This window comes from Haliotis cracherodii, unplaced genomic scaffold (assembly GCF_022045235.1).
Source record: "Haliotis cracherodii isolate W230 unplaced genomic scaffold, xgHalCrac1.p SCAF_2, whole genome shotgun sequence".
Classification (NCBI taxonomy): domain Eukaryota; kingdom Metazoa; phylum Mollusca; class Gastropoda; order Lepetellida; family Haliotidae; genus Haliotis; species Haliotis cracherodii.
In genome coordinates this window covers 38218501-38235731 of record NW_027266275.1, presented here as the reverse complement: position 1 = coordinate 38235731, position 17231 = coordinate 38218501, and the positions used below count along the sequence as shown (strand labels likewise).

At 40.2% G+C, this 17231-nt stretch overlaps 2 protein-coding genes across 7 annotated transcripts in view; both read right to left on the bottom strand.

Annotated features, from left to right (window-relative positions):
- Nucleotides 1-4528, bottom strand: part of LOC139468065 (PDZ and LIM domain protein 7-like) — a 52422-nt gene extending 47894 nt beyond the window's left edge. For 2 of the 5 annotated variants that reach the window (XM_071249767.1, XM_071249769.1), the window contains exons 1-2: nucleotides 4275-4527; nucleotides 3248-3399 (exon numbers count right to left, since the gene is read on the bottom strand). In XM_071249767.1, the coding sequence (XP_071105868.1) occupies nucleotides 3248-3399; nucleotides 4275-4385 (263 nt within the window). In that variant the 5' untranslated portion in view covers nucleotides 4386-4527. Of the gene's footprint in view, nucleotides 1-3247; nucleotides 3400-4274 lie in introns of all 5 variants that reach the window. The other 3 variants (XM_071249770.1, XM_071249772.1, XM_071249768.1) reach the window with 2 other exon arrangements.
- A 9368-nt stretch (nucleotides 4529-13896) lies between these two features.
- Nucleotides 13897-17231, bottom strand: part of LOC139468066 (PDZ and LIM domain protein 3-like) — a 29164-nt gene continuing 25829 nt past the window's right edge. For both annotated transcript variants that reach the window (XM_071249773.1, XM_071249774.1), the window contains exons 8-9: nucleotides 16923-17019; nucleotides 13897-16584 (exon numbers count right to left, since the gene is read on the bottom strand). In XM_071249773.1, the coding sequence (XP_071105874.1) occupies nucleotides 16581-16584; nucleotides 16923-17019 (101 nt within the window). In that variant the 3' untranslated portion in view covers nucleotides 13897-16580. The remainder of the gene's footprint in view (nucleotides 16585-16922; nucleotides 17020-17231) is intronic.

The following is a 17231-nucleotide window of genomic DNA, read 5'->3' as shown; positions in this document are numbered from 1 at the left end:
AAAACCACAAAGATGCACTGATAAGTTGTGCTATATGTCATGGGCTTTCTCTACCCTGGGTAGGAGCACATTTTATGTAATAGGCACTTCTTTTTAAAAATACAATAAAAGAAAAAAATATTCCCTTCGAAATTGATTGACAAAACAGCTGAAACACGGAATTGATTTTTCTCTCAAGTTGTTATCTCCCAACCTCCATCACTATAAAAAGGCAGTGACTGACCATACATACTGATTTTGACATTGTAATATTAACTTTAGGAAGTACGGACTAGGATCAGCCTGTACAGTCAGTGTCAACCTTGGGTTGCTGCTGCATGGTCTGTACATCATGATAACCCAAGTGGTCTGTATCACTATCCCCTGGTCTTCCAGTACCTGACATATTCCATTAGCAGCCTATCTGCTCCCTGTGGGAGAGGTCAGAGACCCACCCAGCCCTATCATCTCCAAGCTTCACAGCTTGACCCTAATGTCTCCCACACTGTAAACTGTTGGGCTAACACACTTGCTACACTGTGGCATCCAGTTACCACCACTCATCCATCTCTGATAAACACTGTCCTGGTGCTATGTCTAACCTGTGTATACAAAACATACACTGCTTTATCATAAATTAAATAAACAAAAGAAAATATAGACAATAAACAACACACAAGGCTTTGTCCTATGATTGTTTGTCCAATGAAGATAAAGGAGCTCTGATGGGTGAGTGAGTGTGTTTGGGTTACAGCTACTTTGACCAGTATTCATTTACATCATGACATGGGAGGAAAGCCCAAAGTGATGCATGTCTTAGGCTAGACTAAAACGTAGTCTATGAAAATATTTCTTTAAAATAATTGATTTTATTCTTAAAATAACCTTTCCTCTTCTACTGTTCTCACATATGGAATCAAGGAAACTAAAGGAAAACGTAGCCCGGGAACAAGTATAAAGAATATCACCTCAACTTTCCAAAACAAATACTTCCTTACCATGTAATTCAACCATTTCATGCCAAAACCCTTCAGTACTGCAACAACCACTTGATATTAATTTCGAAAGTTTCTCACAATTAGTGTGTGATTCGCTTTCGATTCACTTTCCCAACAAAAGTTGCCGGCAAAGAATTTCCTTCTTCCTGTTCACACAGTGGACTGAGATTTTCTGTTTTTCTCCTTCATTCAATTCCCATCTACCTTTGCTATCTCCTACTTGAGAGCATGTTAACATCCTCTGCATCTGCCTCACTGGGCATGGCAGTTCACCTTCCGCAGCCGGCTCTAACCATTAGCATTCACTTCAGCCAGGCTGTACACATGCCATGGTAACTGGCTACAGATGAAGGGAATGCTGCCAAATCCCTTCCAACTTGCTGTCTCAGACTGTTTAACATTGCTCAGCCAATATTCCTACAGTGATTTCCCCTGTGTATGTTTAACACACTCATATCTTCCCTAGCTGCTTGACCTGGATCTTGTAAGGTGCTCGTTTTTTGTTTTCTTAAAAACTGAACTCAGAAAATATGTCGGTTTGTTTGTTTATTTGTTGTTTAACGCACTCAGCAATATTTCAGATTTGTGACAGTGGTCTGTAAATAATCAAGTCTGGGTCAGACAATCCAGTGATTGACATAACGAGCACCGATCAATGCAATTGGGATACAATGACATGCATTAAACCAGGTCAGCGAGCCTGACCACCTGATCTCATTTGTCGCCTCTTATGATTAGCATGGGTTACTGAAGACATTTTCTAACCCAGATCTTCTCAGTTCATATCAAATGTTAAACTATGCTTGTCGTAAAAGGCGACTAACGGGATCGGGTGGTCATGCTCGCTGACTTGGTTAATGCATATCATCGGTCCCAATTGCATAGATCGATGCTCATGATATCAATCACTGGATTGTCTGGTCCAGACTCGATTATTTACAGACCGCCGTCATATAGCTGGAATATTGCTGAGTGGGGCGTAAAACAACCAACCAAATCTAACCAAAAATTCTTTTCAAAATACAAGCATCACCACAGGGATTATCGTGTGTGTGTGTGTGTGTGTGTGTGTGTGTGTGTGTGTGTGTGTGTGTGTGTGTGTGTGTGTGTGTGTGTGTGTGTGTGTGTGTGTGTGTGTGTGTGTGTGAGAGATATATATCACACACCCTTTACCTATCGTACTGTTGCCCAATGTTTCAATCTGAAGATAAATATGATCCCTCACTGATATGAGATTACATGTTACATAATATTCAATACCACCACTGTATCGTTACATTGTATCAGGTCACATAATTCAATCATAATCATAATCTCAGTGATCTGATAAATTATATCTACTGTATGTTAATTAACAGTGTAGACAAACCACTTAAACTAATGGAGAGTTCAAAATGCAAGATATTTTCAAATTTAAATCGAATATAATCAAATAACAATGAAAATAATTTCTTTACACTTTGAATAATACATGAATTAGCACACACAGAGAATAGATATTTACTGTGCACACATGTTCTTGTTAAATGATATGTTTATCTTAAGAAACACAATCCCTGAGTTTCCACAAAGAGCAAATTTTGAATTATTGTTTCATACCTCAGTGTAAACCACCCCACGACAGAACGTCTATTTTATTTACACTGCACTCAATTTTGCAACTGAAAAACTACTTTCATGATTAACTCTTGTAGCATAACTAAGAAACTGAAGTGAAAAAGAATGTTTAAATACCGGGGCTATTTGCCAGGTTTCCCTGACATGCAAGAAGGGTGCATCAAGTACATGCTGTAGGCCCTTGTGTTGTGAACATGTCGTTGTAGACAACACAAGCATATGGAATGTCACCTGGGCCCTTGTATGGGAGATTCACATAACATTTTACTGTTGCTTTCAGCCATGTTGTAGTGTGCTAAACCTGACATTGTCACAAGTAATGGAATGTGTCAAAGTACATTGTTGTGACATATCTGTCAGCTATGCTTGTGTTGTATTATAATGTTGATCTATTTGAGGTGAAACAAACAAATATTTTAAACATTTTCAAAAATATTTAAAAACATAACAATAAATATTTTTAAAGATTTTATTAAAAGTAAGATTTTGTTCTTTTAATTACCATGATTACATCAACTATCTACATATATATCTGCTTATATGTTTTAGCTGCATTTGTTGAATAGTGAATAATACCCATAGAGTATTATGGGTCAGTGTTTTATTGGATCAGGGAAAATACATTTTCTGTGCTGAGCTGTCAAATCTATTACCTTTGCAGAAGCAGGTCCAATCTGTTAGGGCAGGCTACAATGATGTCCTGAGCTTCCTTATGCCTCAAAGGCTCAGCAGCAGCATTCCCTATTTTCAGAATGATATCTCCCGCTTGAAGGCCACACTTTGCTGCCAGACTCCCGGGTGTAACCTACCAGAAGGGGGGACAGGTTAGCCATGTGAAATAGGAGCAGTTATGAGAGGAATCCAGCTACCATAAATGGTAGGTTTTGGGAGGTGGAGTGTTACTGGCAGACTTTGCCCACATGTTTCGCTGTTTTCTGATTCCTGTGTGGATGTTATTTATATCTTGCATGGAAACACCGAACAGACAGAGTACTGGGAGTAGATTTACACATTCAAGGTCACACTGGTGTTTCAAGGAAGACCTTGTAATATTGCATCAATTGCAACTATCTGTGGACACTCAGTAGGCTCAACATTATTTGTCAATGAAAATAATTCAACATATTTAACCAGCAATCGTTATACAAACTTTAGCAACAGTTTTATAACTTTCATTATCTTCTCCCCAGCGCGTGACACGCAAGTAACAGATTTATGGGATTAATTGTTTGAATAGTACGTGACGATAATCAAAACTTCAAAGGAGCCGCCTTTCATGACCTCGAACCGAAAGCTACACGAGGAGGTGGCTTACTTCGCGTATAACGGGGTGGATTTGAATTTCAAACAACCAAGGCGCGTGACATTACAGTATATTACGAGTGTAATGACCCGTAATATAAACGTGAATTTAACTGACAGTTGACGAGTGACATGGGATATCTCACAGAGTAAACAATCGATCCACACCTACACGTGTGCGAATAATCAGGGATTTAACTTACACATTTACACCACGCGAACTTGTGGCAAGAAATCTACCAGATGAGGGATGAGGAGACACAGTGTACATTGTCACTGAAGTTGAAAAGACCGTTTTGACGCTCTAGTAGTCATATGACCACGAAAACAACTCGTCTCACTCTCATGTCAAAGTTTTAAAATCGTATCGTTACTCACTCTTTGAATGGTTAAGGGGCTCGCGTAGTCCTTGCCTCCTTGCATACGAAAGCCCCATGCCGTTCCTTTATCCGTCCTCTCTAGCTTGGCTTCTAGAGTAAGCACGGACATTTTGACAGTTCAGTTGTAGCAGCAACTATAATCTACTGAGGGTATCCCTTCGCTCCCACTCCTTCCCGAATGAAGGCCCGACTACACAACATACGAGCCGGTAAAGTCCACTGACTCAGCTTTGCACACGGCACGCAACACACCTATAAGCTGGGTCGGATAATAGTGGATAAGATTAATCAAAATTATATCACTGATCAGATTACGTTAGCGTATCGATTACAGACACCATACTTAATACACAATAACATAAATGAGCAAAATTACATCAAATGGTATTACTTCAAAGGAATCAGTTCATAACGAAACTCGGAATCTCACAAAGGAAGGGAGGTAACTCTGACATACTCCTTGTTCCAACAATTCTACACTCCACAGAAATGTGATTCACATGACGCGAATATGTAATTGCTACAATGTAAGGAAGTATAATCTTATCGGATTTATCAGTCTCGGCATATAGCTTAGAGGTAGTTTGTGTGTGTAATAAAAAAGCCCCGTTCGTAAATAAATCGGTTTCGAATTGTATAAAACTTAACTACTAAGAAAGTTATTTAAATAGTGTTTTTTGGTATACAAAAAATACACGTACGTGATTTTTTATTCGCGTTTAGTTATTTTTGTTCACTTAACACTATATGGTCACTGTATGTGTAGGATGTATGTTATCAGAGTGCTTATTCTGATTAAGAATATATACTTTTCTATCTATTTTTTGAATCACTCACTTAAAGGAGAAAAAAACATGTTAAACTTAATCCTTATTCGTCTTAAGTAAGGATATCAAAGAACTTATTCGTCTTGTATGATTTATATGCAATGCTGTACTTTAAATATGAATCATTTAAGTAAAGGCTTGTATAAGAGAATAACTTTAATTTATAAATAATGGGTCACTGCGTTTATACTGTGTCTGAGTGAGGTATTCATGTTAAACTGCGACATGGTATCTCAGTGGGCTAGCGCTTTAAAGCCGGCATTATTACGGACTAGTACAAGCACACACACGTGCGTGCACGTCGTTATATAAGTACAATAATCTTGAACGCGACGCGACGTTAAACCCAATTATCACCTCACCTCACCTCACTTTACCTCTGATAACGACGACTTTATTCTAATCTCAAACACTTGTCTTTCGTTGAAAAAATTAAGGCATCGACATATTACAGGTTCACCAGTGAATATGTCTCGCACTGTAGAGAGTCGTGTGGTTGTGTGAGTAATGAAATTTCTATATTCACAATTTAAACTCTGGCCCTGTGTTCTCGACATTTTAACTAAACATTACAAACGATCCAGGGAGTGTGTAGTTATTAGCTTCATATATACACGCTGATATAGATAGTGATCTATTTGTTTTACACCATGTACAATCTTTTTTCGGGAATGCATCAGGGATGAGTTTGGAATGAAGACTGAACAGAAACCAAATTAGACTTTTAAAACATCGAACGCTAGACCTTTGACTAAACCCGCAAGTTGGGATTCCAATTGAGTTCGTAAGTAAATGAAACACTGGCTATGTTTCAGTGAAAAGGGGTAGCCAGAGCCTCGACACGATTGATATATAAACAAGAAGACGCACACACACACACACGCACGCAACTCACCACTCACAACACACAAACAAATCCAATATTATTGTAAGTATTAAGAGTGTCGGGATGTATAAATGAATGCATTTTAATAATGCCCAATGTAATATAATTTCACCAAAACAAATCCTATAACATTATATTTGAAGCTCTCTGACAAACGATCTGAATGGCAAACTGGAAGATACCTTTCATTCAGTATGTAGACATGTATATTGGTACATTGAATGTGCAATGCGCGGGACCATAGACGGATACAGACCCAGTGGATCAACGACCATGGTCGGATGCAGCCGCGGTCCGTTTCCTTCAGTAAACAACAAGAACAAATAATGTACATGTGTATGTAAACACTGCGATTGTAGCAACTGTGCTCGTGCTGATATGCCAGGCTGTTTAGGGCTGTGAACTGTATGGATAACGAGCATGTGTTCTGTATCTTTTCATGTAAAAAAGTTGGAGGTAACGGACCGATCATTGGGGTCGGAAGGGTGTGTGTGTGTGTGTGTGTGTGTGTGTTAGGGGGGTTGGGGATGGGTTGTAGGTTATACTAGACAACTATATGATGTCCCGACTTGTTTTTTATACTGGACATGCTGGAGGTTCAGAAAAAAAATGTTGATGTTCTGAATTAGTGGCAGCAAGCAATATTATTCTATTTTTAGAAGAAGAAAAAAACGCCACATACTTAGGATAATACATTGTCGGCTCCTCATCACAGAAATAGTTGGATTTATACCTAGATTTAAATGTAATCCCTGAAATAAAGGGATGAATGTGGCTAAATATACTATACTTCTGCAAGGGAGCCCTCATGGGAGCCACCCAAGTCTCTTAATGTCAGGAGAGCTAGAGCTTGAGTCAGAGATTAGGATGGGTATTGGCCGCTAGAGCTAAGGATGGGATAAGTATTGAATAGGGGTGATTAAAATAACATTGTATGCTCTGTGGCCTTTAAAATAGACGATAGATTTATACTGTGTTATAGGGGCACTTAAGGCGCGGTATTCCAAGCAAGCAAGCTTCATTAAAGGTATTCTTGACCCTGTTGCCTGCATGCTAACTCAGCTTTTTATTATGTATATCGACATTGAGGTGTTCGATAACCCAAATTACACCGAGACACTGTTAAATTTTTACACATGGCACTCATTAGAAATGTCTATTAGACCATGGAATCCCTCTTTAAGACGGTTCATATGGATCCATTAGCTACGGGGTTAATCCGGTTACTATTATGTAAGCACAGAAAGAGTCAGATTGACGAGTGGGCCCTCAGCGACACTGCCCCTCGGTAAAGATAATTAGCGGAGACGATTAAAGTACAGTGGAATCAGTCTTTGGTACCAATAGAAAAGAAATACCAATAGTCCGAGATGTGTTTTCCTTCGTCCCTGGTGCGGAACGAATGCATGACAAACACAGGAAACGTATTTTTAACAAGGCTTCTTAAGATAATATGAGACATTCGTTAAATGTCTTTACAATGAATAATAATAAAAGAGACTGCTCCATGCAGTGTACGATTAAGGATGACCGCATGGAAAATGTTGTTATCATTCACACAAACTATATTATTTTTACCATACCAACAACAATAACAATAAAACAACACGTCCTAAAACAACTTGCATGGGTGAATCATGTCGAACTACCTGACCAAGACGACTTTAACTTTCGAGGCACGTTGTATTTATATTTGTTTTTTATTTAGAGGTCATTCTAGTGTTCATTTTCGTGACCTTTAATACAAGATATCTTTACAGATGAAAACCCGTTTTCAACGTGCCACATCAACGGTAGGTCCGAATGACGTACTTCACAATATATGTCACTGAAGGTTGGACCAGTACAGGTAAGCAACACAAAGTTCACGCAATAACAGGAATTATAACGGAGACGAGCAATACAGACCCCCTGCTAATAAGCATTTGCATTAAGCTAATGGTTATATTATTAGGGGGCCCGAGTGTTCGAGGGGAGGGGGTAAAGTACCCCTTAGTGCAATAAATCGCTTGATTCCATTAGAAAGATATCAGTATCACACATGTGAATGGGTTCCTGGCCCGGCACGCGCCACGCTGGGCGATACCAACATAATACCCCAGCGTGACGTCAACATACATTACCCAAGCCCAGTTGTCGGTATGCGATGGTAGGGTATATGTCATTGAAGATACGACCTAAGAATATGTAACATACTCTGCTGGCATTAAATCGTTAATATACGATATGTGGGCGTTGGGCATCGTTAGCTGGAATAGGGAGAACATTATACCCGATTTTCTCATAGCATTGCCACCGTGCAGTAATGGAAACGAGCTGTAATGGTATCAAATAAACACCAGTTCAAATCTTGTTTGTCCACGCCTTGTTTGGAATAGTAACGTAGTTATAAGAGTCGCCATCAATGTTTCTAATTGTACTTAGATCATTATAATATTTCTTTAATCACTTAAAGTTCATATTCTCACAAATGTTATATGTGATACAGTTTCTTAGTAAAGTACAAATTCCTGTACTTTTGGGGGGTTGTTCCAATTCTGGATTCGAACCCCCACTCTCAGAGTACTGGATTTTGTACTTTACTAAGAAAGTGTTATCCCAAATATAACATTTGTTACATTTTAACACTTTCTTAAAGGCATTGTGTATTCAAAGCTTTCGGTCATGGGAACCGTGCCAGTTTACACTTATCAGAGGGGTACACCAAATACTTGATCTAGGTTACCAGTAATCATTTTTTGTGGAAGCCTCGGTGGATCAGTGGGTGTGTGATTTCTGACTTTGTGTGCTGGCGATTAGAAGTCGTCACTCTGACGGCGAGTCAGTTTAAAGAGGAAGCCCAAAGTGATGTAGCTCTCAGACGTTTACCACTTTGTTGAAACCCACGACAGCGGATATAGTGCTGAAACAATCGGGGTGAACCGGGATTCGAACCCACGATCACAGGTTTCTGGCTTGCCAAAAGGGACGCAACTCTCCACACGAACGACTAGGCCATAGACGTGTGTAGAACTCATAACCCTCATTCAACTGTGGTGAAACTCATGTGCACGGGCATGCGAGCGCGCGCGTGTGTGTGTGTGTGTGCCTGATAAATCACAGTGAATGAACTATACACATATAAACAACTTGAGTAATCCACTGTACCTTTTCTTCTAAACACCTAAGGCTGAATGAAGGTCTCACCAACAGAACAATGACCTAGTTACTCGGGCCTACAAGGACAGCTTTTCCTGGTGCTCCTGTCGATCAGGGATCTCATACAACCAAACTTAACCCAGGACACTAAAACTTATGTGTATCTTACGGCAATTTAAAAAAGAAATCTTCCAGCCGTCTTTTTTATGATTTATGCATTCATCATCTATTAATTAACTGTCAACATCACAGATTTAAAATCTCCAACGAAAACAACGGAGATCCTTGTGTTTAGATGTATCACTCTTGTGACTAATCTGTTTACTTTGCATTCCACCTGTTTTTGATGCCACCTCCCTGCCAAACGGAATGCCAGAGTGAGTATATAGCAGTATCTCAACACGCGGTGCCAGACTCGTCATATACAGGCTCACCACACGCACAGAAGGACTCCAAGAAATGACCATTATATTTATGACACCCTCCCCCTCTACAGACTTGTTCATGCTTTTCATGACACTCCCCCCCCCCCCCCCTCGGCAACAGAGTACAATGTTTCCCGACCGTTTTCAATAATTTGATGAGACCTTATCTCGACTGTCTCCTGACAACCACATCCCATAACACTGTTTGGTTCCTTCTACTAAGACACTTGTAACTTCTGTAACTTCTGTGCCGCAGCACTAAGATCGCTCTGTGGAACCAATGCATATTACACTTCCTGTTTAAGAGACTATCGATGACAGTCATAATCGCTGATAACCCCTGGTATGGCGAACACAAAGGGGCCTTTGAAATCAGTTTGCTTTATCTGAAACACCCTATTCGGAGGTGTGACCTCAGGAGTGCTCAGAGATTAGATTTGGATTCTGTAGAGTGGGCATATCTGAAACAGAGTTGTCTGTAATTGTATAGGTAATCAATTTGGGAGAGGATAGGTATTCAATAGATTACAGATGGTTTACCTTCCATCCGAAAATGGTTCAAACATTACAATGTTTGTATATTTGGTAGAAAAGTCATAAAACAGCTTAGAATGAAACTGAAATAGAGGAAGGGTAGGCAAGACAGTCTACAACTACAGACACACTTGCATCAACACCTTGAAGACAAAATGCCTCCAGGCCTTCCTCACACTGTAGACAGACCTGCATCAACACATTGAAGACAAGATGACTACAGGCCTTCTTCCCAATACAGACAGACCCACAGCAACACCTTGAAGACAAGATGACTCCAGGCCTTTCTCCCACTACAGACAGACCTGCAGCAGCACCTTGAATACATGATGACTCCAGGCCTTCCTCCCACTACAGACAGACCTGCATCAACATCTTTAAGACAAGGTGGCTCCAGACCTTCCTCCCAATACAGACAGACCTGCAGCAGCACCTTGAAGTCAAGGTTATTCCAGGCCTTCCTCCCACTACAGACAGACCTGCATCAACACCTTGAAGACATGACTCCAGGCCTTTCTCCCACTACAGACAGACCTGCAGCAGCACCTTGAAGTCAAGGTTACTCCAGGCCTTCCTCCCGCTACAGACAGACCTGCAGCAACACCCTGAAGACAAGATGACTACAGGCCTTCCTCCCAATACAGACAGACCTGCATCAACACCTTGAGGACAAGATGGCTCCAGGCCTTCCCGCCACTACAGACAGACCTGCAGCAGCACCTTGAAGACAAGATGACTCCAGACCGTTCTCCCACTACAGACAGACCTGCATCAACACCTTGAAGTCAAGGTAAATCCAGGCATTCCCCCAACTACAGACAGTCCTGCAGCAATACCTGGAAGACAAGATGACTCCAGGCCTTTCTCCCACTACAGACAGACCTGCAGCAGCACCTTGAAGTCAAGGTTACTCCAGGCCTTCCCCCCACTACAGACAGACCTGCATCAACACCTTGAAGTCAAGGTTACTCCAGGCCTTTCTCCCACTACAGACAGACCTGCATCAACACCTTGAAGTCAAGGTTACACTAGGCCTTCCCCCCCACTACAGACAGACCTGCATCGACATCTTGAAGTCAAGGTTAATCCTGGCCTTTCTCCCACTACAGACAGACCTGCAGCAACACCTTGGAGACAAGATGACTCCAGGCCTTTCTCCCACTACAGACAGGCCTGCAGCAACACCTTGAAGTCAAGGTTACTCCAGGCCCTCCCCCGGCTACAGACAGACCTGCAGCAATACCTGGAAGACAAGATGACTCCAGGCCTTTCTCCCACTACAGACAGACCTGTAGCAGCACCTTGAAGTCAAGGTTACTCCAGGCCTTCCCCAACCACAGACCGACAGACCTGCATCAACACCTTGAAGTCAAGGTTACTCCAGGCCTTCCCCCAACCACAGACCGACAGACCTGCATCAACACCTTGAAGTCAAAGTTACTCCAGGCCTTCCCCCCACTACAGACAGACCTGCATCAACACCTTGAAGTCAAGGTTACTCCAGGCCTTCCTCCCACTACAGACAGAACGACCTGCATCAACACCTTGAAGTCAAGGTTAATCCTGGCCTTTCTCCTACTACAGACAGACCTGCATCAACACCTTGAAGTCAAGGTTAATCCTGGCCTTTCTCCTACTACAGACAGACCTGCATCAACACCTTTAAGTCAAGGTTACTCCAGGCCTTCCTCCCACTACAGACAGACCTGCATCAACACCTTGAAGTCAAGGTTAATCCAGGCCTTTCTCCCACTACAGACAGACCTGCATCAACACCTTGAAGTCAAGGTTAATCCAGGCCTTTCTCCTACTACAGACAGACCTGCATCAACACCTTGAAGTCAAGGTTACTCCAGGCCTTCCTCCCACTACAGACAGACCTGCATCAACATCTTGAAGTCAAGGTTAATCCAGGCCTTTCTCCTACTACAGACAGACCTGCATCAACACCTTGAAGTCAAGGTTACTCCAGGCCTTTCTCCTACTACAGACAGACCTGCATCAACACCTTGAAGTCAAGGTTAATCCAGGCCTCCCCTCCCCCGCCCCCCCCACTACAGACAGACCTGTATCAACACCTTGAAATCAAGGTTAATCCAGGCCTTCCCCCCACTACAGACAGACCTGCATCAACACCTTGAAGACATGACTCCAGGCCCTTCTCCCACTACAGACAGACCTGCAGCAACACCTTGGAGACAAGATGACTCCAGGCCTTCCCCCCACTACAGACAGACCTGCAGCAACACGCTGAATACAATATGACTACAGGCCTTCCTCCCACTACAGACAGACCTGCATCAGCACCTTGAAGATAAGATGACTCCAGACCTTCCCCCCACTACAGACAGACCTGCAGCAACACCCTGAAGACAATATGACTACAGGCCTTCCCCCCACTACAGACAGACCTGCATCAACACCTTGAAGTCAACGTTAATACAGGCCTTCCTTCCACTACAGTGGCAGGCAAATGATTGATGGTGGCTAAAACTTAAACAAGAAAGGGTTAATCGATGGTGATGTATTTGATAGGGGTATCATAGTTGTGTTTTGGACCTTAAGTTTTCAGTGTTTTCAGCCCAGTAACATTTGGATAATGTTTGTAATTGTTTAGTCAAATCCAATTTTCATGAATATACTTTTGCCAGCAGTTTATATCGGAGCAAAGCTATCATCCAGGAATTTGTCATCCGGGATGATTTCACTGGGAACGGTATCTTCTTGTTTACTGACGTTGTACTCTATAGCATTTCAGGATACATCCCTCAACAGCCATGACTAACTGGGGTCACTACAATGTGGGTAACCAAGGGTCGCCCAGTCATCTTCCTGAGTTAACTGACTGAACAAGTCCAGTTTCCACCCTTGCCGAACTGGGCTGGAATTTCTGGGCTTGACTGTAGCGCCACCAATGGCTATTACGAGTTATATCCCTTTTATGTCCCTCCCTATTGACTACCGGGGTAATCAGATTCAACCTCTCATATCGCATTTTCTTCAAATAAAGTGGCGTCCCCCAGTGAGGATGATCTGATCAATTCAATTCAAGATCTTTTCGCAAAGTGCACCAAATTATGTGAGCACCTTGATTAAAAACATGAAAAGATTTGGAAAATATCTGTTGACGGTTGGTTGTTGGTACACACGTTTTGAAAATCCTGCAATCGACTGAATTCTGCAGAGCAGTTTACAAACCGGCATAGACTCATTAATCCAGCCAAAATATAACTCTGTAAATCCTGCCTTGTTCAAACGAGGGGGGAAACTGGACTTTTATAGTCGGTTAACTCCTTGCCTCGGGAAGATGAGTCTATCCAGGCTCCACAATTCACTGTACAGAGTGGCGTGGTCGTGGGTTAGAATCCCAGATTCTCCCAATTATGTTTCTTGGTTTGTCAGCACCATACCCATGCTCAGGGCTATCAACATCTATGACCTGCATCATTCAGCTGACACACCAAAGCAGCCTTAGACTAAACTCACTCACTAATTATGACATTGGGGGACACCAGAATTTGGCTTCACACAATGTACCTATGTGGGGATTCGAATCCTGGGGTGACAAGTGAACGCTTTAAACCCCTGCTAGAATAGGCCCAAGCATGACATTGCTTGGTTGGGAGGTCAGACTAGGTGATCTTGCATGTATTCATACCCAAGGACATGGGATGTAGCTCAGAATATCAACCTCTGGTTTGTCAGTACCAGATTTGATTATTTATGGGCTGCTATCACTGACGAGGAATACTGCATTAAACAATATTCAATCACTTTTCAAAAAGGAGCAATAATGAAACACCAACATAATTGAAAACTGAAGAAAGCACATTTTATTGCCATATTAAGATACAGTCGAACATTCTGGCCCTAATCATCCGAACACAGCCACCCTGTGTTTATAGCACCAATGTTAGCACTCCACCAACATATGTATAGCCAATAGCTATAACTGCTCAACTCATTAGCAGATGCTAGTCTGTTCAGGATATGTTTCCTTGTAACTTTTCCAATTGGAATTGTAAGTATTTATGTCACAAAAATATACCTATGAATACTAAAAAAAGAATTTCAATGAATATCAAAATCAAGAGACATGAATTTCAAATATAAATATATTGTTTATATTACATATTGCCCAAATACTCATATCTCTTAGTCCTTAAATACACATAAATCTACCCAAAATAAACCTTGATTTCCCTAAATTTATTCTTTGGTAAGTACCCAGAATGGATGCATAAATATTTTCAACAAAATATTATAGAACTTCTATTATGAAAGAATCTCTGACTCCAGACTTCAAGATAACAGAATTATATGAAATATTTTTTTAAGAACATTTGTACAAAATTTAGCAAATAACATTCCAGGCTAAAACATCTTGCAAACTGAAACATACACACAAATGGATAACACATTGCACCTTTTTAAACAGGAAAGTTGACCACTGGAAAACATATAATGTAATTATGACCATGACAGGAAAGATGGACAAATAAATATAAAAATTAGTTATTCTGATCCTCACTACAAAATTTCTTCTACAAACTACACAAAATTTTAATTAGTGATATGAACAAATAGTTTTAAGGTCAGACCAACTTAATGTTTACAGTTACAAATATTTTGACAAATTTGTCCTTGCCTCTTCCCTTAATAACGATTTTTCAAATGAACCTAAAAAAGTATGCATTATACAAAAAAACACAGTAATAGGCACATTGCAGTGATAAACATATTCATTGACTTTTTAATTGTTTTTACTCTTGCCTTCAGTTATCCTGTGATAAATAAAACATAAAAAGGAAGTAATTAAATTGGTCTGGCCTATATGAATTTATATTACCAGAAATACTTTACTCGGAGAGTATTTGCAGTGTTACCCTGTCTCGAATTACTGCTGTAGTACCCTTAACAAACATCATCACCACTTGTATCACAGTAGTTTAAACGTCAGATCTTATATTTCATTATGACTCCATAAATATATGCATACAACATTATGCATCTAATAACAATCATAACTTATAACACATCATAACTATCTCACATCTCTGTTCACATGGTCGGGATTCAGAGTTATTTCCCCTTAGTAAGAACAAACTTTTGTTAATAATGATCTATATCCCTTCTATGAAATACCGGAATACAACCATTCACAACTAGGATTTAGAGTTACTTCCCTTTACTAGAAACTGACGGGAAAGCAGGTAAGGATTTGAAACCCTGCTAAACGTACAATTAACTTTCATCCTGGGGTTAGCAGACCTACTGATTATTTTGATCAGTTTGTTGTTTTCTTTCAATCAACATATCTTTGTCGGGACTCATTTCCTTGAACTCTGCATCACAAAACACATACCAGTAATGTGTAAACAGTTAGACACCATCAGAGTTGTTGAAGTTGTTTGAGCAAAAAATAAACATAACATTGTTTACAACTAAAAAATAAAACTTTGGTTCTGAACAAACTGCAGGTCAAAAACGCAGGAAAAAACAAGGTGAACCCTTAACACTCACAGGGCTCTGCATAGAGCTGGTGGAACATGATAATGAATTATGTCAACAAGGTTTTTAGCAGTTGTTGAATTTATATTCCAGTTAGGACAATAATTACTTTTTATAATGGAATGAAAGATATCAAACCACAATAATGCAGTTAAAATATGTCATGTTGATAATTGTAAACAGTTAAATACACTGGCACTTCATCAGGGGTTAGGGGGGTGAAAATACAATTCCACAACGCAATCACAGAGCTACAAAAAGCTTTTGACAGTGGTACTTTGACAATTGCTTTGAAAAATAGGGCCTTGGTAAAACTAATTGTTGGGAAAGATAATTTAGCACATTTGTCCCGATATGAAAAAGTCTTCTTTTTTTCACAAAAGCTTAATTTTTTTCAACTCTGCCCCCAATAAAATTTGTTGATTTGTGATTAGTAAAATAATTGCCAAATCTATTTAATAGAGAAACGGCTGTTGACTCCGGACATGAGGAAATTTCTAAGATTTCGGTGCACCTTAATATTACCTGAATGTATCAACCGTAAAACAATTGTTGGGATAACCCAAACAAAAACAGATTTCCCAAATAAAATGTCTGTAACAAACTAAAATTTGTTGATATGTAATGACAAAAATATCAGATCTCTTGGCACCCTTCATCAACAGGTGTACCATACTTGTAACACAAGGAATGAAAGTAAAACAGAGTAAACAAACTTCAAGTGGGATGAGGATGATTTTGATGACAACCCTGTCTAACTTCAGCAGATAGAGGAGACAAACTAGGGGATTAAAGCTGAGGTCTCGCTAGCTTCTGTACTATTGAAATGCCTTTTTCATCTTATCATCCCCATTATCTGCAAGTGAACTCTTCTATCTACTATGACTGGTTAGTCTATGGAAGGAAATAGGGATGACAGGCCGGGCTGGTAGTTGGTCTGGGAGGACTTCTTGCACACAATTTGATCATCTTCCACAAAATATTTACCTGCAAAACAAAAGTATTCCCAATGTAAATATAACTAAATATGAATTGTGAAATATTTGCACATCTTTAAAGCATATTTTGTAAAATCAACTAAACAAATTATTCATGCATATTCCTTAAAAGATGAAATATATTTAACCAATACATAAAATGGAAATGTACAAGTTCTGCAAATAGTCCAAGTCATTACATGAATGTCATCAATATTAAACCATGAATTACAACTTTCTAAAGACCCTCATCAAAATTTATTATTTTTGTCACAAGTTTTACATGCAGATACAAACACCCAGTCAGATCCGCCACCCCGGGTCTTTCCCAGCTCACACCACACCCACCTGTAGACAGGTACAGACACCATGTCTGGCCCTGGAGCCTGGGCCCTCTGTCTGGCGTGGGTCTCACAGTACAGCTTCTCCTCAACCACAAAGTAACCTGAAACACAAATATAGCCACATCTAGGAAAATGTGAAATATCTTTTTAATGTTAAAATAACATATATATTTTTAATTACAGGTAGCAAGTGAATGAGTGTCACTGACTCTTATGACAAGCATAGGTTACTGGGAATCATCATCATCATCATCATCATCATCATCGGCAGCAGCAGTATCATCCTACCATATTACTATCTATTCAGGATGTT